This window comes from Megalobrama amblycephala, linkage group LG19 (assembly GCF_018812025.1).
Source record: "Megalobrama amblycephala isolate DHTTF-2021 linkage group LG19, ASM1881202v1, whole genome shotgun sequence".
Classification (NCBI taxonomy): domain Eukaryota; kingdom Metazoa; phylum Chordata; class Actinopteri; order Cypriniformes; family Xenocyprididae; genus Megalobrama; species Megalobrama amblycephala.
This window is the reverse complement of record NC_063062.1, coordinates 18,956,563-18,982,850: the sequence shown is the minus strand read 5'-3', so window position 1 is coordinate 18,982,850 and position 26,288 is coordinate 18,956,563. Positions and strand designations below refer to the sequence as shown.

The 26,288-nt window shown below is 35.9% G+C and overlaps 2 protein-coding genes and 1 long non-coding RNA gene across 3 annotated transcripts; 1 reads left to right on the top strand and 2 right to left on the bottom strand.

Moving 5' to 3' along the window:
• Nucleotides 1-9,461: 9,461 nt before the first annotated feature.
• On the top strand, nt 9,462-11,977 carry LOC125253896. Its single transcript, XR_007181562.1, has 3 exons — nt 9,462-9,891; nt 11,509-11,733; nt 11,841-11,977. It is a non-coding gene; the product is annotated as an uncharacterized LOC125253896 (long non-coding RNA).
• LOC125253877 (zona pellucida sperm-binding protein 2-like) lies at nt 10,753-15,480 on the bottom strand. Its single transcript, XM_048168117.1, has 9 exons — nt 15,132-15,480; nt 14,909-15,050; nt 14,213-14,356; nt 14,058-14,113; nt 13,577-13,755; nt 13,088-13,488; nt 12,876-12,972; nt 11,819-12,005; nt 10,753-11,726 (listed from the first exon to the last, which is right to left on the bottom strand). The coding sequence occupies exons 1-9, from the start codon at nt 15,448-15,450 to the stop codon at nt 11,578-11,580; spliced, it is 1,674 nt and encodes a 557-aa protein (XP_048024074.1). The 5' UTR covers nt 15,451-15,480; the 3' UTR covers nt 10,753-11,577.
• A 167-nt stretch (nt 15,481-15,647) lies between these two features.
• LOC125254757 (mucin-2-like) lies at nt 15,648-22,131 on the bottom strand. Its single transcript, XM_048169549.1, has 6 exons — nt 21,968-22,131; nt 19,693-19,885; nt 19,452-19,592; nt 19,172-19,310; nt 15,796-17,460; nt 15,648-15,704 (listed from the first exon to the last, which is right to left on the bottom strand). The coding sequence occupies exons 2-6, from the start codon at nt 19,722-19,724 to the stop codon at nt 15,648-15,650; spliced, it is 2,034 nt and encodes a 677-aa protein (XP_048025506.1). The 5' UTR covers nt 19,725-19,885; nt 21,968-22,131.
• Between the last annotated feature and the right edge of the window lie 4,157 nt (nt 22,132-26,288).

Here is a 26,288-nt window from a genome sequence, read left to right as displayed (position 1 = left end):
ACTCCTTTTTACATGAGAGATTTAATTGGGAAAACAATTCATGTGGATTTTGTGAGAAAGACATTGAAACGGTAGAGCATATTTTCTTTCAGTGTGAATTGGTAAATGAATTTTGGCTTTCATTTCAAAATTGGATACAATCTAAAGATATATTGTTACATCCTTTGAATATGACATCGATTAAAGCTGGAGTGTTTATAAATGATAAAAATATAGAATTTTTGATAAATAACCTGATTGTGTTAGGAAAACACTTTATCCACAGATGCAAGTATTTAAAGGTTAAACCCCATTTCACGGGATGGAAAAATGATTTGAAGTTATTTGCAAAATCCCTTCAATGGATGATGGACAGAAATGCCCTGAAACTTCTTTCGGCTTTGGACTCGTATATGTTATTAGATTAAGACCCCCCTTTTTCCTTTTTTTTTTTTTTTTTTTTTTTTTTTTTCTTCTCTGTTTGTTCTGTTTTTCTTTAAATGCTGTATCAACACGAAACACTGATTTATGATTGTTAAATATGCCTTAAATGTTTGTATTTGAATAAAGTCTATTTTGATTTAAAAAAAAAAAAAAAAAAAAAAAAGAAAAGTAGTAGGGGGCGATCCTGTCAAAATGGCGGCGCCGCCCCGGCATGCAACACGGCATGACGTCGGTTCGTATTCTCTATTGTATTTTCTACATTTGTAGGACAACACACATAAACACGCTTCTCAAACAGCATCCCAAGATTGTTTTAGCCTATATCTATATCAACTGGATTAAAGTTTTTTTGTTTTGTTTTTTGGAAATCTGGAGTATTGCACCTCTTTTTAATGGAAGATAGGAGGAAGACAGTTTAACGCACATGATATCACAGCCTATCCTACGTGACGAATAAAAATAACAAACACATTATGTAATATATATATATTTTTAAATGAGTACGGAAAATAAAGTTGGTTTAATCTAAAAGTCTTTAGAATTATAGAATAATCTGGCATCGTTCTGAAGACAGCTGCCTGGCTTGAGATGCTCTGTTAAATATTATGTTAATTACACAAACAATATGTTAAGCGTACATTTATTGAACAATGATTGATTAACCTATATGTATTTATTTATTGTAAACTTTATTATTAAGTGAAGTAAACATTTAGCTGGCAAGATATATGAGCGCATGTTTTATCCGCCGATCAGATGCGCGTCAAAGTTGTGTTCGTTACTATAGCAACAGTAGAATCCGTGTACAGTGTGTTTCAGAATCAATCATTGTAAAAAGAACTTTTATGTCGTGATCACGAGAAAAAACTCTGCTGTCTCCTGTGTGTATGGGGAAAGGGGAGGGACAGAGAGAACCGGCTAGACAAACTCCTACATTTAAATAACATATAGACAAATCCGGCGAAACACGGAAGTAAAGCAGCGCCGCCGTGCCTTGCTGCTAAGGAAGTAGCAGAAGTAGCGTGTTGGTCCCGTAGGCTGTAGCAGATGTTAGCTATATAGTTTTTTTTTAGTACGTATGCTGTCCAGTGATGCCGGGCAGAGCGTGTTGTGTGGTTGGTTGTTTTAACAACAGCACAAAACTACAGGCCTAGAATAAAACCGTTTGTGTAATCCACGAAGCTTTGTTGCACATTGACTGCCCATGTTTACGGCCATATGGATTGCACAGAGTTCCTGGTCGAGCGGAGGACCAAGATGTGCGTCAAAAGTGGATGAAACACATAACCGAGATGGCTCATCGCATGCCAGATGATTAATAAAATAATCGTGAATACCTGTAAGAACATGTATTTTATTGCTACAACTGGTCGTGGCTAAGGCCATCCTTAAAAATATTTTGGTTTGCCGTAACAGCCAAAAAAATAAAAAATGGTCGGTAGGTCGTAAAAAATGTAAAACATTTTTTTTTTTTTATTGCATCACATTAAGTGTATTGTGATTGTCAAAACATTTTAGTAACTAAGCTGAATTTTATTAGGTTTAGTGCAATGTTTACATGGTAGGCTACAATTTCTGGTAAGCTACACTTTTTTTATTATTTTTATTCAATTATGATTTAATTATTATTGTGATTTGATTTAATATTGACTCGTTTGGATAAATATTAGCTAGGCTACACAAGGTAGGCATTAATTTTTCTCAAGAAAAAAACAACTCACCTAACTTAATGCTGTAAACATACAGAGAGCCCTATCAGCTGGCAGTATTATTTAAAAATAACAATTTAAATATAATGCATTTTTTATTATAATAACAACTTTATATAATGATATAAGTAAAAATATAATAAAGATGTAATACAGTACACATATCAGCCAAAACAGGTTCTGTGTGAGGAGCTGCTAGCTGACAGCGTTCGGTCATTTCTGAGAGATTTACCTCAGACAAAGGTAAGTGTGAATACATAAATCCATTTTGAAAAACATGTTTACAAGAACATAACATACGTCGTTTGATGTTGTAATATTTTTTAATCTGTATTTCTAGCATGTCACATTTACAAGCACCAAAACGGTATTTATTGTTTGAATTTCGTAATAAAATTGACAGAATTTGAGAGCTGAGATTTTTTTCTATCATAAGTAACCTGCTCTGTCTAGTCTGTCGGTCTCTGTGTCCTCTTTACTTCGCGATTTTTCTGTGCGTGAGAAAATGGATGTGTGGCGTGAGAGCGTGTGAAAAGCGTCAATTGCGTGTGTCTCACATTTTATTGCATTTGTATTAGCTGTTTGAAGAGTAAAAAAAATCCGTGGGTCTTAACGCAATTACAATCGGCAAGTCAGTCGGACTAAAAGGGGAAAAAATAATTAATTGGGTCGGTCCTAAATTGACAGGGTCGGTCGGGTTATGGCAAACAAGAATATTTTTAAGGATGGCCTAATAATTATTTGAAACTGTGAAGCTTGTGAACATATTAGCAACACAGCTAGTAATGACAGCGTTCGGTTTTATTGTTGTCATCACTTCTTAATTACATTACATTACATTTTTACATATTACATTATGTTGTCTATAAATTACCTTTATCGGTAAGTTTTGGCCACTGCCTGACATCATCTACCCATGTTCCCTTTCACCAGACATTTTCTTTAATGAGCAGGATGCGCTTTAATAATTGAAATGTCATTAGAGGGCACCGGCAAGTGTCACACCGTCACACTTCGCAGGCACGCAGTAATGGCGGCAGGCAAGATGGCGGCACCCATAGAGTTCGCGGCGGATTTGTGTATAGAGAATACGAACCGACGTCACGCCTCGTTGCATGCCGGGGCGGCGCCGCCATTTTGACAGGATTGCCCTCTATTACTCGTACTGAAATACAGATTCTTGCTTACCTTTTGTTTTGTTTCTGCCATTAAGTGGAACGTTAACAATTTTAATGGTATCGTTTGCAGGGAAGAGAAGCTATTTTATCGCATCGCATGATCATTTTATTTATTTATTTATTTTTTACTGAAGTTTTGTAGAATTTCGTTTACAATGTCAATCTGTTTACCGTGTCAAATCCTGGACGCTCACGCTGCTTCAGTCATCGTATCCAAATAAATCTATGTGATAAACACACTGAGAAAAGTCGATTCATTTATTTGTTGGAAACGTTTAAATGATGCTTAAAGTATGGAGGACCAGGAGTGCCACTTAAAAATAAAAAGAAGAATCAATTAATTAATTTAATAATTCAACATAAAAATGTATATAAATGAATCACTTTTTATATGGGCAAATTAATAGACATTTAAAGTTGTTTATTTAATTCCTGTTTTTAAATGTAGTTTAATAAAACAATAAAACAATACATTTTAAAAATCTTTTTTGAATGTATAAATAAATAGACAAATTTGAAATGGGATATTTAATTCATTTTTTAAAACGTAGATCAATAAAACAATAAAAAGTTCATTAGTAAATCATTTTAAATGCACATTTAAATCGCTTTTTTAAAAAGAATTTGGCAAATGCTTTTCTTTCTCTATTTACCAATTGCTTTTCTTTGTCGGTTTGCCAAATGCTTTTCTTTATCCATTTGTCAATCGAGTGGTAAAATGCCATTGGACAGTACACACGTGGGAACAACCAATCAACTTTCGCCTCAATTTGAAGAGCCAATCCTCTCTTACTTGTAACACTCACTGTCATTGGACAGTTAGTACGGTGACCTGGAGGGGACATGTTCGGTTCATTTAGTTTTGTCGTGGCCACAACATATAAACTCGTGGGAACGTGATAATATGTCGTGGCCACAAGATATTAATTCGTGGGAATGTGATAATAAGTTATGGCCACGAGATCATTTTGTCGAGGTAACGACATCCTTATGTCGTGGCCACGCCATGTAAAGTCACATAATTTCTTATGGCCACGAGTTAAATGTGTAAACAACCTGCGCAACCTGGAATTATCACAAATGGACAATACCATAATAATATTTTTAATTAAGAATGAAAAATAAGGGTGGTATATATATATATATATATATATATATATATATATATATATATATATATATATATATATATACACAATATTCCCGTAAATGAACTCCCTGTAAGATTCCCGTGCGCTTACAGAAATAAAAGCTTTCATAGGTTATATACAAATAATAAACAAAATATTCTAAAATAGTAACACATTTTTTAAACTTAAACTCTGAATTAATTCGAATGATGTGTCACAGGCACGAGGGGCTACAAGTGAAAACAGATGCTCATTTACAGAAATAGGCTACAGAAATACAGTCATAAAGTATAGAATATTAATTAGATAAAGAAATATGGGAAATGAAGGGAAAATAAAGCAAATATACACAGGGTGCGATTTGTAGGGGGGACGGGGGGGGGGGATTTCCCCCCTTCTGGTCTATGTATCCCTGCCTCTGCTGAATTATTTTCATCCCCGGTGGGGATAAAAAATATCCCCCCTGGGTGATGCTACTCCACAAACCACCAACAGAGCATATAAAATACCAAAAATAAAAATCTTTTTTTTTTTTAAAACATCGCCAAATAAAACGCTGCGTTTATATAGAACTGTCTCTTTACAACCACAACAAACGGGATACTTTTCAGACGCGCATTCCGACTTCGCCTCAGAGCCAGGCGCAAGTCAAACGAGCGCAGAAAAGGTAACGTTAGGTGACGACGAGGGAGCTTCAGTTGAACAACAGTGAACTGCGGTCAGATGATGTTAGTAAAACTCAGAAAAATGAACATGACTGTCCAATCAGCCGTTATACTGTGCTCGTGGCGCGCACTCAAGAGTTGCATTCGCAAATGCGCCGGCGCGCGCTGCATAATTACTTTATTATAGCTTAAATAAAGCGCAAAAGAAACTACGAGCAATGGCCATCGGTGTTCTGTTAAGTCATGAAATTACCAAACATGCGATTAAAGCTGCCTCAAAACTGTGCATGCATTTATTTGTTGACATGGTTTTAAAGCTATTGTTATCCAATTTGTTGGCCTTTAAACGTCTTAAAAATGCACATATGTACACCAGGGAAATCTAAATTTTCTCGGGGGAGCATGCCCCCGTACCCCCCTAGTAAACTACATTTTATGACCTCGGTAATTATGAAACCCTGCGTACAGCACAGCTTATATAATTCCGTTCTTTTTCTTAATTAAAAATATTATTATGGTATTGTCCATTTGTGATAATTCCAGGTTGCGATGGTCACGCAGGTTGTTTACACATTTAACACGTGGCCATGAGAAAAATATATCGTTCCCTCAAAATATGATCTCGAGGCCATAACTTATTATCACTTTCCCACGAATTAATATCTTGTGGCCACGACATAATATCACGTTTCCACGAGTTTATATGTTGTGGCCACGACAAAACTAAATGAACTGAACATGTCCCCTCCAGGTCACCGTACTAACTGTCCAATGACAGTGAGTGTTACAAGTAAGAGAGGATTGGCTCTTCAAATTGAGGCGAAAGTTGATTGGTTGCTCCCACGTGTGTACTGTCCAATGGCATTTTACCACTCGATTGACAAATGGATAAAGAAAAGCATTTGGCAAACCGACAAAGAAAAGCAATTGGTAAATAGAGAAAGAAAAGCATTTGCCAAATTCTTTTTAAAAAAGCGATTTAAATGTGCATTTAAAATGATTTACTAATTAACTTTTTATTGTTTTATTTATCTACGTTTTAAAAAATGAATTAAATATCCCATTTCAAATTTGTCTATTTATTTATACATTCAAAAAATTTTTTTAAAATGTATTGTTTTATTGTTTTATTAAACTACATTTAAAAACAGGAATTAAATAAACAACTTTAAATATGTCTATTAATTTGCCCATATAAAAAGTGAATCATTTATATACATTTTTATGTTTGAATTATTAAATTAATTAATTGATTCTTCTTTTTATTTTTAAGTGGCACCCCTGGTCCTCCATATTAAAGGTCCCGTTCTTCGTGATCCCATGTTTCAAACTTTAGTTAGTGTGTAATGTTGTTGTTAGAGTATAAATAAAATCTGTAAAATTTTAAAGCTCAAAGTTCAATGCCAAGCGAGATATTTTATTTAACAGAAGTCGCCTACATCGAACGGCCAGTTTGGACTACATCCCTCTACTTCCTTCTTTAATGACGTCACTAAAACAGTTTTTTGACTAACCTCCGCCCACAGGAATACACAAGAGTTGCGTTTGTAGAGTGTGTTTGTCGCCATGTCGTCGAAACGCTGTTATTTTCATCCCGCAGTCCAATCACCGGGTCTGATTCCGGCTCAAATTGATAGGGTAAAATTAAAGACATGTTTACAATAACACTGAGCGCATGCATCTCCACGTTATGGTAAGAGGCGTGACCTTTCCGGGCAAGGAGCGCTAAGCTGCTGTCGAATCACAACACAGGAACCGCTGGCACAATTAGAACTCGTTATGTATTTCTGAAGGAGGGACTTCATAGAACAAGGAAGTCATCAGCCCGTTTTTATTACAGTGGAAACAGCGGTATACAGATAAGTAAATTATGTGAAAAATACTGTGTTTTTTTACACGCGAAACATGAACGCATGTTATATTGCACACTATAAACACAATCAAAGCTTCAAAAAAAAACACGAAAAACGGGACCTTTAAACGAGCATATTGAGTAGGCCTACAACTTGTCATTGTAATTCCCCTTTTCCATGATCACAGATGAGGAGAATCAGAGATTATGGGTCAAATTCAGCGGACAGACGGACATGAACACACTGTATTTTTATATTCATTTTAACAAATGACTACCACACTAAGCAATTTCCTACCCTTATAAAACCGTTATGAAGAAAATGTATAAAATGCTTGCATTTTAAGTGATACTGAAAGTTTATATTTTAGTCTCATCCGTTTTTCTGCATGTGCTTTATTTGTAAATAGAATTTGGTTTCTTTAATATCAGTCTAAGTGCATTAAGCGTTTTCTTGAGAGGACATGAGAGGAAACCGTTTAAGATATAAACGTGTTGCGTTCATATTTTGGGCTTATTTGCGTATCTCCACGCAGTATGCTTTAATAAATATGTACAGAATTGTTTGTTTGTCACATGAAGCGTTTTTCTTGTTAAGCATTTGAATGTCCCCGTCAAGTTCTGCTTATTCACGAGCGCAGTGAGAGTCAGGCTTACAAAGGTAATGTTAATTATTAAACCAAACGAAATCAAAACGTTCAAAAACACTTAGCAATGTGATTCTTTTATTGAGTGATAAGCAGTGGGTTTAATTAGTGCAATTATGAATAGATTTGCCATCCGGCGTCTTCTCGTCATCTCCTCGACCTGCTTCCCTTGGTGTTTTTACACGTTTTCCCTGTCTTGTTTTCTCTCAGAATGATGATCTGAATTACTATCACAATTATCGATGCAGCATTAATGACATACAATGGTGACATTTTTCACAATCATGACAGAAAACAAATTACTGCACTAAACTCACTAACGGAAAGGCAGCGCGATCCTGTCAAGATGGCGGATAAACAAAGAAGTTACACAGAACTCAATGCGGTGTGACGTCAGATTCGTATTCTCTATACAGACATATTTTAAAAATTCATAAAAATATGAAATCCAATTTTTTTCTACAAACTCCACCATTCTTGTTCTAGATCTCCCCAAGTACCACCATGGTGATTTTCATGTTGTTTTTCTGTTTTATTCTTTAATAATTATATGTAAGTAGCGATAGTTCATTCTAAGTTTACTCAAGTGGAAGAATGGGACTAATAAACTTAGGCATACTAGCACTATGCATTATATTTTTAAAAAGTAGATTATATTAATATCAAAACCTTAAATTTTCTCTGGACTCAATGATAAATTCTGACCGTTGGAACGAACCAAAAAAAAAACCCCTAGAAAATCACATTCATGACGATTTATGGTGATTTTTATTTCCGTTAGACCTTTGCTTACATTGACTCTGATGCATTAAAGAGGAGTGGCTCCCCTGTTCCAAGATGGCGGCTCTATTGACGCATTCGTTCCAATGAACTGCCATAGCCAAGGCGACATCTAGTGTATATATCTATGTTGATATACAATCACTGATGAACATCTTTGGTTTTAATGAGAAAAAAAAAAAACATGGTTGGATTAGAACCCAGAACCTCTTGCTGTCACGACCGTCAGTGAGAGTGCCCGAATTAGCCACTTGAGGGCACTCCATCCTGGACTGTTTTCACCCCAAGGACTACATATCCCATCACGCACTCCCCGGACTCATTATCTCATCATCATTGCACTCACCTGTTGGGCATCATTTCATTAGTGTTTGTGTATTTATACTGAGGTGTTTCTGTCTGTGTTGGTGGTTCGTTGTTGACTGTCACCCTCGAGTTTGATCCCTGGTTTTCATGTTTCCCCGTTTTGGTTTGTAGTTTCTTGTTTCGTGTTTTATGTTTGGACTGTTGTTTTGGATCTGACCCCTGCCTGTACTCTGGATTACGCCTTATGGATTTGCCCTCAATAAACACCATTGCTGCATTTGGATCTACCTGTTTGCTTTGTGTTCTACCGTGACACTCGCACGCTAAATGAAAATGCTGCCACTAGCCCATCAGTACAATCTATTACTAAAAAGCGCGTGTATCCACATATATTTATTAACTAATGTACATACTCTCGAGACTAACGATATATTGCATTATAGCAGATGTGTATTGTGTTATAGCAGATGTAAGGAAGAAACTATCATATTAATTTTAATATCATATTAGTATTATTGTAATATTGTAATAATACAATTACAATACCCCCCCCCCCCACACACACACATACATACACATTCCTGTCCCACCCACTTTTTAAAACATAGTTACGCCACTATTGGGCCACTGCCTGTAATACTGATATGTTGCATATATCGACATATCATTTACACAAGCATGTAATCTTCACGATGCGAACACATAGACCCTAAACATGGCATAATTGAAGTTACGTTAACCATTGGTTATCCTAAAATATGCATTACAAAAGAATACCATGCAACACTCTACACAAAACAGTCATAATCATAAACCCAATGTCTTGGGATGTTCATTTATAGATCAGTTCTATAAATTAATGCAGGTACGTCTGTTTTGAGGGTTTTCTATGGGTCTCTTTGTCTCTGCTTTTTCTCATGGCCACATAGTTTTGGGCTCTTGCACAGGCTGGTCCATGGGGGAGGGTCCCGCAGGCCTCAGAGTGAGTTTTAAAGATTATTTGTTAAATATGACAAATAATTGTGTCTGATTTGTCTCAGTCGTTACACAGGTCATGATTGGATGGCGATGATGACTGAAGGATCCGGGGAAGCACACAACTCTGTTTGAGCACGTTAAGTGTACAGATAACACTTTCCCACAGGATTTCAGGCACAAAGATGAAGGAGATTGTTGGAGATTCACAGGAACATTAATTAAGGTTAGTATCACAGGTAACAGTCTGTATCCACATTCTGGATACAGACAACTGGTCGCTAAATGTTGCTAGATGACATCATACTGATCTATATTATTATAAATATTGATCAGTGGGCGATTCACAGAATCTAGATTAGGTGAAAAAAGTCAAATGGGGTGGGGAAGTCGCTAAATCTAGCGACAAAATCGCTAAATTGGTAGCACTGAAAGTGTGGCGTGCTCGGTTTAACGTCTCATCCGAAGGACGGTGCTTTTTGACAGTACAGTGTCCCCATCACTATACTGGGGCGTTAGGACCCACACTGACCACAGGGTGAGCACCCCCTGCTGGCCTCACTAACACCTCTTCCAGCAGCAACCTTTTCCCAGCAGGTCTCCCATCCAGGTACTAACCAGGCTCAGCCCTGCTTAGCTTCAGTGGGCAACTAGTCTTGGGCTACAGGGTGATATGTCTGCTGGTTTATAATATTAAAAAAAAAATACATTTCATTAGACTCAACATTTTCTCTTTGGAAAGCTAAGACAGATCAGAATATATGTGTGGATATATACAGTATGTGTGGTAGACAAACTTGTGCCCTTAGAAGTTTAAGAACCAAAGGTCTCTCAACAGTCTGCATGTTTTGAGAGTATATTTGTTTGGTGTTGTCATGAAGACCTTTGCACTATTATTTGAATGAATTAATGTTTTTTTGCAAGTCTTGCTATGTGAGACTCAACCTGGTCTCATCACATGTTAGTGCACTTGTTAGAGATGTTTTATAGTGGGGCAATATAACCAAAAAACAATATCTAACTATTTACAGTATGTTTGCTCTGAAATATGGCTTAAAAGTATGTATCAAAACAGCCATGATGAATCAGAATGTTTAATGCAGAAAGTATAATACAGTAACAATCAAGTTTTCATAAGTTTGTTTGCCCATAATCTTCAAGATATTAAGGTTAAACATATTTGGCTTGCTGTCCGCAGTGGAGCGGCTCGAGGAAGCTGCTTCGACTCAAGCTTAGATATACCATTAGATATATGAATTTGTTGAGAATGGGATAGGTGAAACTAAATTACAGAAATTAATCAAACTTACCAAGTTTAGGTATGCCAGTACTTGATTGGTCAGTAAGCAACCAACTTAAAGGGTTACTTCACATAAAGAAAATAAATAAATAAATAAATGGTAATAATTCTGCCATTATTTCCTCATGTCATTCCAAATTTGATTGACTTTCCTTCTTGTATATAAAAATAAAAATAAGGGAAAAAAGTCATACAGGTTTTAAATGACATAAGCAAATGATCACAAATTTTTAACTTAGCTGATCAAAACTTTTAAAAACACCACAAAATGCCACTGAGAAAACCCTAGCAACCATATAGTGACATAGCAACCACCACAACTCTAGTTCTGTTTCCACATTTGCTTTGCTCCTTCTGCAGTATATGATTATATAAACCAGTGAACAACATTTGGTTTAAACTGATGTATTTCCAATCAGTTTTAAAGTCACATTACGTTCACATTACTAAAATTATTACAAATGAAAGAAAAACCCTTTTCCAAATTTTCTCATTCAGAGCTTTCACATCAACTATCTTGTAAATTTTCTTTTTTTTTCACAGGAAAAATAGAGCATTTGCGCTTTGAAAAGAAAAAGAAAAAGAAAACAAAACTAAAAACAGCTGACATGCTCAAAACTCATGTGATGGCAAGGGTTGGTATCTGATCCTTGGGCTCCTGGATCTGTAGACAATCACTCCACACACTATGGCAACTGTTGCTACGAGACAGCTAGCGACCACAACAAGGTTTAGATTCAGACCTTGGGTTACGGTGATCTCTGAAATGTGAGTAAAGGTTGTAACTATTAATGCCATTTTTTTAGTATACAATCATTTGATGCACAAGCTGCGTGAAGTAGAGATGTCTTACGTGATGCACTGTTCCTCTTCAGCCGCAGGGGCCCTTGGGAGATCAAGTGGCTGCCAGTCTGGATGGAAGCCTCTCTTTTGTGATGGTGGTGGGATGGTGGAGCGAATGTGCTGTTAACACAACCCTGAGAGCAGCGGGTGTTGGGATTGTTCGCCTCGCATATGATGATTGAGCAGCTGATGTACACCTAGAGGAGAGCAAGAAGAGAGGAAGCCAAAAAGGCAAGAGACAGTGACAGAGTTAAAGACAAATATATTTTATTTCACTTGTCCATATGAGTCCATATCAGACTATATGAATGGAAACAGAAGCTGCTTGATTTTGATGGTTTTCTCTTGCTCCAAAAAGATTTTACCACGTTAAACACAGTGTTACTAGATCATTAACTGTCACAATTAAAGATGAAAATTTAAAAAAGATTATTTAAAAATCAATCTAAAATTAAAGATCATTAAAGTCATTAAAATTAAAGTCATTTATATTTGCCACACTTCCTGCTACCAGCTGGTGGCGATATATTACTATTACTAAATTTTGGCATATCTTCAGCCAGGACTCTTATCAAACATGTCAAGTTTGTGTCATGTGAAGTTTGGGGCAGATTGGACATTGTATGCTTGAGTTACAACAACTTCCTGTTTCATGGCGAAACATCGAATTTTGTCAGGCTGCCATGGACACACCAATCAACGAAAACTCAAGATCTTCGCAACTTAACGTCGCAAAGGCCTTTAGATTTGACTGACCAAATATGATGTTGATCTATGATGTTGATCATGAGTGTTCGAGCACGTTTAGGCACTCAAAAATGCGCTTCATTTTGGACAAGAAGAATAATTGACCGAGCAATTACAATAGGGTCTTCACAGCATCGGTGCTCGGGCCCTAAAAATTTTTCTTTGAAAATGAATGACAAGCTTGGGGATGACACACACACACACACACAAACACACACACACATATATATATATATATATATATATATATATATATATATATATATATATATATATACACACACTCCACTCACATTTTCTGGATTAAATGTCACTCTCACCTGGTCATGGAGCCCAATGAATTTGAAGGCCTCCACTGCAAACTGGACATATGGTTTGTGGCTTGAGAAAAACTGGACGGTTTCATCCACTTTGCATCTGAAATAAGAAAAAGCACTTGATTAATTTGTGTGAAAAACTGAAAAGAGAAGCATATTGTGGAACATACACATGGGTATAATATGTAAATGTTGAAGAGTTTGTAGAATCTCACCCATTGGTAATGATAGGATAAGAGATTGGGTAATTGGGATTATCGTAAGGTGTAGCCACACATGACTCAAGAAAGATCTCAGTGTTTGGGACTGGAGTGACAGGTTCAATCTGCATGTAGATCTTATCTCCCACATTGTACTCAAGTGGGTAGGATTTTGGATCCATTCTGTTGTTGAAATTGCCAGAAGAATAAAACTCAAACTGATAGTTGAATGTGCCAAAACCCTTTTCTGAGAAGATGACTGGTGGTCTGTGAGTATCAAACTCCAGTGTAAGGTTTGTCCTTTTCTGGTACTTGCACAGGATTTCAATTTCTAGCTGATTCTTCCTGGTTATAATGTCCCTGGGATCATCGAATGTAACTATTTTATTCTTGAAGATGAGTTCATTATTGTTCTCCTTTAAAGAAACAGACGTTTTGAAATAGTTTAGCTTTGGAATTCACAAGATCGCAAATGTTGATTTTAAAACTGCTAGGATGTCTCACCTCAAACTGTGTGCCACATTCATTTAGAGATGTGTTGGCAAAAATGTAAGTGCTGTTGGAGTAAACCTGACAAGACGGATCTGTCAGTCTCAAGTGGTTGCCATGGAGTGGTTCGATGGAGGATCTCTCAATTGTCACTGACATTGAGTTCTGTGTGCAGGTTACATGCGCCACGGGTCCTGAAAATAACATTAATAATCATATATGATGTAGATTTTAAAAGTACTATATATATATATATATATATATATATATATATATATATATATATATATATATATATATATATATATATATATATGTATGTATGTATGTATGTATGTATGTATGTGTGTGTGTAGTATATCTGCTAGATATCTGCACACAGCATATAGATGCTTTATAGCTAATAAACATGGACTAAATGCCCCAAAATGCCACAGAAATAAAATTGTTATTTATTTCAGTCATTCATCTATCATTTTGGGTCTGCTTTACCTACCTTCAGCATTCACCTTTGCAACGACGCACCTCATCTCAGAGTGGTAAATATCAGACCTTAAAATAGAATGATTTTTTTTTTTTTAATCAACAATCATAACATTATATTAAAGTTGTTGAAAAAAATAAAAAGTACTTTTACACAATGAAGCATACCCATTTTGTCCTTCTGCAATGAAGCAAAATGGAAAGTGTTGGCCATAGTTCTCTGCAGTTGGTGTCCAGTTAATCACATATTCCCCAGTTGTAGTTTTGTACTTTGTGCTGTTCAAAGGTCCACTAATGATGACATCAGTGATTCTAGATAGCAAAAACCACAACTAAACAAAAGCAATGCAAGATGAACAACTTTACTAGCGCACAACCATATTTCAAAATGTCTTCACAATTTTACACCAACTAATCATTGTAGAGTTTTTTTGCAGCTACCAATTTGGACAAGAGATAGCTACAACAGACTGATGTGCCCCTTTGCTGCCTTCCTGGACTTCTATATGCTAAAAAATGCACAGTCCTTGCACACCAAAAAGCACAACCTTGTTGAACTCCAGATCTTGTAGGTGCAGAAGAATACTGCACCCAAAACAACCAGAATCAGTTTTGATTTTCCCCACAGACCATGGCTGAATTTGGAATAGCATATTAGCCTACTATTCTTTCTATTTCTGCCTTTTCTGCCATTTCTACCTTTATAGCTGGCAGAAAAAGTACAAGTATAGCAGAAATATGTAAGGGTTCTATGCTAATATGCTATTCCAAATTCAGTTTAGTTAAAAAACACTGTTTAATTTTTGTTTCAAGTATGATTATAAAAAATAGTATGTTTAAATAAAAGTTTTTTTTTCTTAATACCTTGAAAAATATGCAAAAGCTTTCACTCTGATCTCAAGCTCATGATTTACATGAGCCTGCAGGTGTTCTCCATGATAAGGCGTTGGGTGGAGGAACCGTGGTAGATATTCACCCTCAATGCAAGATGGTGCTGGACCATCAACTGAAACATATGTACAGTAATTATTTAATCAAACAAACATATCAGTATTTGAAGCACACTTTACAAAACTTCCAAACATACCTTGTAGAGAAAATTGAAGAGGTATTTTGCTCAGTGGTAAAGTGGTTGTTTTTGGTGCAGGGGTTGTTATTGCAGATGTATTTGTTGTTTGTGTAGTAGTGACTACTGTGGTTGTAGTAGTGGTTGTTGTAGGTGTCGTCGTGGTTGTCATGGATGTTGTTGTAGTTGTTCCTGGTGTCGTTGTGGTTGCTGTCGGTGAAGTAGTGATTGGCATAGGTGTTGTTGTGGTTGATGTAGGTATTGTTGTGATTGTGATCGGGGACGTAGTGGTTAATTCTGGTGTCGTTGTGGTTGTTTCTGGTGTTGTTGTTGGTGTCATTGTGGATGTTTCCAGTGTTGTTGTGGTTGTTTCTGGTGTTGTTGTTGTTGGTGTCATTGTGGTTGTTTCCAGTGTCGTTGTGGTTGTTTCTGGTGTTGTTGTGGTTGTTTCTGGTGGTGTTGGTGTCATTGTGGTTGTTTCCAGTGTCGTTGTGGTTGTTTCTGGTGTTGTTGTGGTTGTTTCTGGTGGTGTTGGTGTCATTGTGGTTGTTTCCAGTGTTGTTGTGGTTGTTTCTGGTGTTGTTGTGGTTGTTTCTGGTGGTGTTGGTGTCATTGTGGTTGTTTCCAGTGTTGTTGTGGTTGTTTCCAGTGTTGTTGTGGTTGTTTCCAGTGTCGTTGTGGTTGCTTCTGGTGTTGTTGTGGTTGTTGGTGGTGTCATTGTGGTTGTTTCCAGTGTCGTTGTGGTTGTTTCTGGTGTTGTTGTGGTTGTTTCTGGTGTTGTTATGGTTGTTGGTGGTGTCATTGTGGTTGTTTCCAGTGTCGTTGTGGTTGTTTCTGGTGTTGTGGTTGTTTCCAGTGTCGTTGTGGTTGTTTCTGGTGTTGTTGGTGGTGTCATTGTGGTTGTTTCCAGTGTTGTTGGTGGTGTCATTGTGGTTGTTTCCAGTGTTGTTGTGGTTGTTTCTGGTGTTGTTGTGGTTGTTTCCAGTGTCGTTGTGGTTGTTTCTGGTGTTGTTGGTGGTGTCATTGTGGTTGTTTCCAGTGTCGTTGTGGTTGTTTCTGGTGTTGTTGTGGTTGTTTCTGGTGGTGTTGGTGTCATTGTGGTTGTTTCCAGTGTTGTTGTGGTTGTTTCCAGTGTCATTGTGGTTGTTTCTGGTGTTGTTGGTGGTGTCATTGTGGTTGTTTCCAGTGTCGTTGTGATTGTTTCTGGTGTTGTTGTTGGTGTTATTGTGGTTGTTTCCAGTGTTGTTGTGGTTGTTTCCGGTGTCGTTGTGGTTGTTGTTGGTGTCATTGTGGTTGTTTCCAGTGTTGTTGTGGTTGTTTCCGGTGTCGTTGTTGTTGTTTTTGGTGTCATTGTGGATGTTTCCAGTGTTGTTGTGGTTGTTTCCATTGTCATTGTGGTTGTTTCTGGTGTTGTCGTTGTTGTTGGTGAAATAGTGGTTGTTGGGGATGTCATTGTGGTTGTTGGTGCCGTTGTAGGTGATGTGGTGGTAGTTGTTGTGGTAGTTGTCGGTGTTGTTGTGGTAGTTGTCGGTGTTGTTGTGGTAGTTGTCGGTGTCGTCGTGGTAGTTGTCGTGGTTGTTGTCGGTGTTGTCGTGGTTGTTGTCGGTGTTGTCGTGGTAGTTGTCGTGGTTGTTGTCGGTGTCGTCGTGGTTGTTGTCGGTGTCGTCGTGGTAGTTGTCGGTGTTGTTGTGGTAGTTGTCGGTGTTGTTGTGGTAGTTGTCGGTGTTGTTGTGGTAGTTGTCGGTGTCGTCGTGGTAGTTGTCGTGGTTGTTGTCGGTGTTGTCGTGGTTGTTGTCGGTGTTGTCGTGGTAGTTGTCGTGGTTGTTGTCGGTGTCGTCGTGGTTGTTGTCGGTGTCGTCGTGGTAGTTGTCGGTGTTGTTGTGGTAGTTGTCGGTGTTGTTGTGGTAGTTGTCGGTGTCGTCGTGGTAGTTGTCGGTGTTGTTGTGGTAGTTGTCGGTGTTGTTGTGGTAGTTGTCGGTGTTGTTGTGGTAGTTGTCGGTGTCGTCGTGGTAGTTGTCGTGGTTGTTGTCGGTGTCGTCGTGGTTGTTGTCGGTGTCATCGTGGTAGTTGTCGGTGTTGTCGTGGTTGTCATACGTGTTGTTGTAGTAGTTGTAGTTGTTATGGTTGTACTAGGTGTTGTTTTTGTTGTAAGTAAACCTGGTGGAAAAGCTCCAGTTCCTTGACCCTTACCAGCACGTCGGTTTCTGATTAATCTGATTGGAGATCTTTCCTCTGAAGGCTGGTTGGTGTAGGACAGAGTAATCTTGTGAATAGGGAAATCCTCCAGCACCAGCTCAAATGAATAAACCCCAAGGATTGATGTGTGCATATATGACAGAGAGCAGTTATGCTACATTTGAAAGAAAATACAAATAATGCATTATAAATAAAAATAGTGTAAATGAACTGAAACACTTCAGTTAAACACTGACCAAAAGCATACTATTTACTTACAACATACACTACAATGTCTTAGAATTAAATAACTTCAGTCATGTGCATAGAGCTGTGCATTTCATCAGGCAAATGTGTATGCATTTATATTAGTGCTGTCAATTTTAACGCGTTAACGCATGCAATTCATTTTTCAGTTTAGTGCGTTAAAAATATTCAAGTACAATAAGATGCAAAAAAAGCTCATAATATTAAGTAATAAACCTGCTACAGTCTGCCATTAATGTTAATCAAAGAACAAAAGAAAAAGAAAATCACTCACTACGCTTAATTGAATAACTTTTAGCTTTAATAAAAATGAATACAAATTTAATCTAAATTTTAATCTAGATTATGCAGTGAAGACTGTGAAGTGTTTGATAACTTCAATTTAACTTTGACAAATTCAATTTCTAGACATTTCCTACCTGTTAGATCAAATATTTAAAATACACTGCCTTTATGTTGTTTCCACATTAATTTGGAGATTAAATGTGAAATTATTACAATATAAAAATATATTAAAAACTTTAATGTTATGCTACTGGTTGAGCTCTTAAGAGGTGTAACTTGTACTGTCAATTACTTGAGAAAAAATAAATATTGTTGTTACATAAAGCAATGTAAGTTATTCAATGGTGTTTTACAATTGATTTAATATGTATAATTTTAATGTATATTTATAATTTTTTTAAATTAATCTGTCTTTATCTGTATCTTTTGGTGTGTACACAACAACCTTGAATAAATTCAAAGGGGCATTTTTAACTTGTAATTTTCAGAAATATATTAGGTAAATAATAAATTAATAATACATTTATTTGAATTTGTATTCACATTCAGCAGATGCAATTGAACTGGAGTTTGTGGATTGATTGATTGATTGATTGTTTGATTATACACAGCAAAATCCCCAGAGTTAAATCAGCTCTGCTCAGAATACATATGGTCCCTCTCTAAATAGTGTTAAAGTAACACTGAAGCAGAGTTAAAGTTAATGAGATAATTAAGCAATTAATAAAGCTGTGACTTAAGTCACTTGTAATTCTTGTGTTTTTTCTTATTTCTTCAGTGATTCTGCTTTTTAACAGCAGGTGTTCATCACTAATGCAATTACTTAATTAATTGCTTAATTATCTCAATTAAATTTAACTCTGCTTCAGTGTTACTTTAACACTATTCAGAGAGTGACCACATGTACTCTGAGCAGAGTTGATTTAACTCTGGGGATTTTGCTGTGTAAACGTCTGATCATACTCACTATTGTGTATAAAAAATCTCTGAGAAGTAGTGAATGGGTACACTGAAGAAGGCTGTTAGCTGAAACACTTGTATTACTTTTCCCCTTTTGTGATTTATTAAAACATCTGCTGAACATTCTTTAGTGTGCAGACCTTTTTTTTTTTGTTGTAACAATAAGCTAAAAAAGGCAGAAAAGAGGTTTGCTCTTCAAGGTTTTTAAATCCTAACCAGTTCAAGTTATTCTTAGATCTATTGGTGTAAGATCTAAGAGTATTGCAGCTGAAAAGTACTGTTTGTTCTGAAAGTGCTACAAATACTATCAATAAAAAAAAAATAACTTAAAAAATCAGTCACAAATATTCAGTATCTTATTTTTTTTTTCATACCTGATCCAATGTAAAACCATCAGGTTGGTTGCAGATTCCACACTCATTGTTTTGTCCAAGTCCAAATCTGCATCTGACCTGGTCACCATCAGGATCAAATGCTAAGAGATTGTACCTCCTGGGACAGTTCTGAGGAACTCTGCAACATAATATTACAATAAGGCAACATCAATGTAGTATAGAATTGTATTAGTTTATCATGTTGAATGCACATCATGATTAAAAAATATAGAAATAGACACTATAAGCTTCCATTAATTCTGTTAAAAAGCTGTTTTACCTAACAAAGGGTAGTGTGGTGGTGATTGGAGATCTGTTGGGCTCTGAGGTGTCCGATCTCACTCCGAGGTCAATGTAAGTGAGAAGATTCCAGTTTCCAGAATTTGTGACTGTGTTGTAGATCCAGCAGCAACTACTTTTGCTGTTGAGATATGTTGACATTTCATTCTTGCATTTTGTTCAGATCTATATTTTGTGAATTAGTGAATGATTCTATTCTTCTAAATAATAAATTTACTTACAGAAGCTCGAAAGGGCTGTTTGTGGAAACCATCTTTGTTATGACACCTTCAGACTGACACCAGTTATTGCCATTAGGACTTGAATCTACTTGACCAATCACAGTACTCACATCATTTCCACAATCTCCAGAATTGCATGGCCAGTAATCATATGCGCTACATGAATGGTAGGTCGTCTTGAGCGAAGTTCCACCTGAAATAATAAATGGTTTATAAAATGACATTTTAAACGTATGGCTGCTGTAAAAATGAGCTACAAACATCTATGAAAGGACTAAACTGTAAAAAAAAAAATCCCATTTTAAAGAGTGAGAACTGTCATGTTTGGTGGTTAAGATGGAACTGGTGTGCTTAGTTTATTTGACTATTTACTAATATTTAATATTTTAATATTTAATGTTTTACTGTTATATATGCATACTGTAAAAAAAATCCCAGTAAAATTTACGGTAAAAAAACGGCAGCTGTGGTTGCCAGAACGTTACTGTAAAAAATACAGTAGTAACGTAAAAAAAATCTGTTAAATTTACGGTAAAATAACGTATTTCATTAACTGATATAATGTTCATTTACCAACCTAATGAAGTACTAATATCTGTTTTGTACCTTTATAATACACTGACAGTCACCAAACACAGTGGTGATAAGAGTCACATGATGAATCAAAGTTCATCACAAGCAGCTTTTCCACAAGCTGAGGAGGACAATACTAATATATAGAAGGTGCACGCAGTGTCATTCACACACACACACTAAACACCATCATGGTAACATGCATGAAATTTTAAAAATGCAATAAACATTAATTTAACAACATTAGATGCAACATAAAACCCTAATGTACATAACTGATTAGAGAAAAATGAGAAAAACTAAGAAGAAACAGTTATTTCAACGAAAATGTATCAAATGTGAAGTGTCACGCAGGGAATTGTGGGAATGTCAATTTACGTTTTTTTACTGTAAATTTTACAATAAATTGTTATTTTTCACTTCCAAAAACTGTGAATTTAATGGTATTTTACCGTAAAATGACATTAAATGTACTGTTAGATCTATTACAGTCATTCACCGTATATAGTACGGAAACTTTCTGTAAACCAATTGACAGTTTTTCACCGCAGCATTTTTACAGTCTTTTACTGTTAAAATCACGGTCATTTTTTACAGTGCAACACTGTAAACCCAAATAAGTTGGCAAAACTAAAAAAAATTTAGGTAATCAATTACATCAGTTTTTTTTAATTAAAAAAATTCAAAGATTCAATAAGCAGAAATGGCAGATTTCAATTTTGTAGTCATACATTTTAATTACTCCTAACTTTAATTTTAAATATTAACACTTAATTTTGTATTATTTATTCTCCCTTTCTAGTGTCATGGCAAAGCACGTTGGGAAATAGAAATCCCAGCCCAGTTTCAGGTAAATTTAAGTTTGTCTAAATTAAAAGAAACAAGTTCATAAAACTGAAAACAATGAAACAATTCAGATTCCTTAAAATGTGTCAGTTTCGTGAACTCAAAAGAAAAAGAAAGTTCTAAATACTCATAAAAGTTAATTTGATTGAACTAATTTGTTTAATTTGAGTTTGCCCTACTCAAACCAATTAATTATTTTGAGTGTTAGGGTTTACAGTGAATTGCTGTATTGACCGTATTTATTTACAATGCATTTTTATTAAAAATCCCTTTCACATAATTTAATTATGTGTGATTGGTCAAAGCATGGAGACGTGCAATTTATTGTTTAAGATGCCTTGAAGTCACTGTTAGGGTGATTAGTATTCCTTTTAGTGAAGTTTCTTCAGTTTTGTTGATTGCATTTAACTAACTGTCAGTCATGTTCAAGTTTAATCCAAATAGAGATTAGGTTGACAAGTGGCTTTAGTAGAAAAGAATGTTTATGAAACAACATACATATATGCATAGTTTAGCCAAACTTTAAAATGCACATTTACTGAATATAAAAACTAAAAATACAATGATGACTCAACATACAAAAAAAACCCAAAAAGAAACAACAACAGCTGCAAAGCATATTGAGATACAGAACTTGTTTGAACACATAGAATATGTCTTTTCATTTCTTAAAGTGGTAGTTCACTTTATTTAACTTTTAACAACCTTATAAAGACTATTCATTATGCAGTTTTTCATTTTCTTCACATATACATGTCAAATGCAAATAAATTTTAACAACTTTACAGTGTATTATAATTCACCCAACAAAGAATATGGCTGCTATTTAGTTAAAGTATATTCAAGGAGTTCTCACCTTGTACGATCCATCAGAGTTCCTTCTTGAGTTGAAAGTCATTGAGCCCCCATAGAAGTGTGAGGCTGTTACTATGGTGACCAGCAGAAGCTCGATCAAGAGCAGAGCGGTGAAAGACATGCTGATCAGATCTGAGCTCTCACCATCTGAGAACAGGTTTTTATTCTAACGTACCTTATGGAGGAAATGACAATCTATGATCTGTCATCATTCCAGATAAGGAAAAGATACTCATATTAGTTATTGCTAAGGAATGATTGGCATTTAAATTATTTTCTATTTGCCATTGAGCATACCGTGGTACAATTTTAATGTATTTATTTTGATATAATATGTATAAAAACATTATAGCTTGCTACTTGCATATCTTGAGAATGGATAACACATTTTATTTTCATGATTTGCACAAACATTTCAAAGGCATATACAATAGGATGCAACCACAAACTCACATCTGACTCAACTGTTTTGTTTAGAAGAGGCGTTGTCTGTTTAAATTAAATATTGTTTTCTTTTGCTGTCAGAATATCAAAGATTTTGTTGCTCATTCACACTCAAAAACATGTTAAGCCTTTTTTTTTTGTTTTTTTGTTAAGATTTATGAATTTCAATTGTATAGTAAAATTCCATCAAATTGAATTGAATAATCCTAGGACCATTTCAGTTTATGTGATTTGTACAAATCACTTAAACTAAAATGATCCATTCCCTTTGTTCTATTAAGATTTATACAAAATGTTTTATTTAGCTCTATTTTTTTTGACTCATTTAAAATTCTTTATCCCTAATATGAATACTATGTAAGGATTATTCAATTCAATAAAAGGCTTAAGAACATTTTTGTCTTGAGTTTAAAACAAGGCTTACTGCTAACACATATGACATCCTGAAAAGAAAATTAACCAGTTGAGCTAGATGAGCAAATGAATTAACGTACAACTAACTGATGACGAACTTCCTTTTAATTGATCTGCAGCTCATGTTTTTGGAATTTGAACTGTGATTAAAATGTCTTGAATGAAAATTATTTTATTTCAGAAGGCACTATCCTTCTTTTTATACCATAGCAGAAAATGGTCAGTTATAAACTCCACATGTCTTGCAGAAGTCATTTTGAAACCCTCAGAGACCCATGTCAGTCACTGTTCATGTAGTAAACACAGTGCAGCGCTTCCAGGTTCTACGTCAGAACGCTGGCTCAGTATTGGCCGACGTTGTTCACGTGAGCAGCATGACGCATGCGAGTGATGCTGACGCAGGAGCTGGCCGATAGTAAGCCGCCGTTCTGATGTAGAACCCGGAAGCGCTGCACTGTATGCGTTAACAGCATAGGAGACTGACAAGAAAGAGAAGAAATTGTTTAATAAAATTATTTTTGTTTGTTTTTGTACAAAAAAAGTGTTATTGTCGCTTCATAACATTAAGGTTGAACCACTGTAGACACATGGACTATTTCAACAATGTCTTTACTACCTTTATGGGTAGTGGTAATAACGTTGTCTGTCGGAGGTCAAAAAGCTCTCGGATTTCATCAAAAATATCTTCATTTGTGTTCTGAAGATGAACGAAGGTCTTGCGGGTTTGAAACGACATGGGGGTGAGTAATTAATGACAGAATTTTCATTTATGGGTTAACTAACCCTTTACTAAGCCTTAGTTCTTCTGTGCTCTAAATCACTCACAAATCTTTTGATAGTTCAATAATCTCCATTGAGTTTTCACACAATATTAGTTGTTGCCTTTTGCAAGACATCGAAAGATCTTCAGAAAGATCTTTCTTCCTCTTTCTTCTATTGCATGAGAACTGTGACATGCTTAATGTGGATTGTGAAACAACCTCTTCAAGTAGGTTTTCCATTTTCCTGGCAAACTACTTAACAAACCTGTCTGAGATTGATACCAGTTATCTAAAAAGATAGGCCTACGAGAAACTAAAATCTGAATGTTTATTGTACTGAAATCCTGCTGATGTCACTTCCATAATAACTTGGAGCACAGTGTAGCCTATATAAAGAAAAATATTTTTAATTTTTTAAATTGCACATAAAAAAACTTAAACAGTAGGCCTATTTATAAATCTTTATGTAAACATGGTTTGGAAGCAGTTTGCCTTGGTTCTTTGAAAGCTTCAGAAATCAAATAAAGGCAATATCAAAGAGGAAATCAATGGGAAATATCTCTGATTGAAATTGTTTGTTACATTTGCACACAAATATCATGATTTATATACTCAACGAAATGCTTGATTCTGATCGGTCAGTTGTCGCAAATATTTTTGTATAATGATGGCTAAATATTATGTTTGCCATGTTGGGGAGTAGTATGTTATTAACTTAACTATATTTTTTCAGTAGCTTGAGCAGCAAGTAGCTTGACAGTAGCTTGAGCAGATTGATGCTATTAACTTTTTGTTTGACGCTATTAGCTTTTTCAGTAGGCCCATCTAACTACTTTTCCCAGCAAGTAGCATTGTAGCATGACCAAAAACCAACATTCCGGTTTACGTTTTGACCATAGACTGTAAAAAAAAATGGACAACGCACCTTCACTCTCTTCCATTGTAGTAAATGAAGCCGTCAGTGTGCCAATATAGCCTTGACATCTTGAGTCTCGAGTCTGCGAATAGTGAACTTGGAGCCCGAGTCTGTGCAGTAGTGAGCGTGAAGTGGAGCCACCATATCAAGGTCCCGTACACACTCCCGCAGAATTGGTTAATACTTCTGAACAACTCATTATGTCGGTGTGAATTAAACAGTTCTGGAATTGTAGAAATTAAAGTTAAAGCTCCAATCTCCTCCTGAAGATCCATAAAAAAGTCCATTGGTGCTTCAGTGACTACTTCCCTCAGAGAAGCTGTCATTCTCAGCTGTCAATCATGATGTCAAAATCTGTGTTTTTATAGCATCAAATAACTAAAAAGTAACGTATTTAAAGAACGAACACTTGAACTAACATCAGCATGATAAAAACTGCCTAAAATGCGTAAAATATTTGACATGTAATTTGACTGTTTAGCTTGTCTCACATCCAATTACATCACATGGAGAGAGCACATGACCTATACCGCATCCAGCCACCTAGGGGTGATCGAGATGCTTTGTAAAAAATGCATGTGAAATCTACAGTAATTTACTGTGTTTGTGCAGTAGAATACTGTGTATTTTTACTGCAATAATTGCAGTAAAGAAGTACTGTAATAGACACAGTAATCAGAAATCACATTTCAATCATGACAACTCTCGGAGTGGATTAAATTCAACCAGCATTTATTGGCATGGGGCATGAAGTATACATGGCTTGATTTTGGCGTACGAGATCTGCTACGCTGCTGCTGTTGCTGCTGCTACTACTGCTGCAGTTACTGCTGAGCAAATACAAATTTGTTCAGCTTAGTCAAATAAAACAACAAGGAAAAGGCTGCTGCAAGAATGGTAGAACCCCCGTAGCAGATCTCTACAGGTGGCGCTGGGGAGGAGGAGGGCTTGTCGATCGCAGGCTAGGATACGATATATATGGTTGCGTGGATATGGAATTACTTCTGATTGGCTGATGCCACGGCGCAGAAAGAACCAATCAGTGCTCGGTTAGAGTTTCATGACTGAACTTTGTATGTAGAAAATCACAGTACCTTCCAATGTTCTGTAGAAAACACAATAATCAATGATGTACTGTAGAAAATCACAGTAACCAACAATATGCTGTAGAAAATCACAGTAACCACTTATGTACTATATAGAGAAGGAAAACAGTACACTGGCAGTGGGGTTGCCTGCCAATTACTGCATTTAAACTGACCTTACTGTAATTCAATTACATTTTTATGGTGAATAGAGAATACAGGACACTTATGTATTCTTTAATAAAACTTCAAAAGATGTCAAAAATCACCATAAGGTCACAGACATTTTATTGTTTTCAACTCATCTAGCAATATATAAAGAAAATTCATATAAAGTTCACCATCGCTATGGAATTCAAACACATCCATCAATAATATAAACCAACCTCCACATTTACTTGAATGAGAAAGGATGTCTAACTTTTTAATGGTTCATTATGTCATGGGCAAATAGTGGAGGTTATGTTTATGAATATTTATGTTTATGAAAATCAAGAATAACTGTCTAATGATCATAGCACCATGATTTAAAGTGCTATCAATGAAAGACTTAACACCTGCAGTGACTAGCTTCAGTATTGCGGTATAGCTGCAACTGATTCATCAGTCAGTATTTATGACCACCTGCCCACTCAAACCAACTCAGGACTGAGTATTATGTTTCTGGGGGAGAGCCATAGCTTGCCCTGCTGTCAGGGTTGC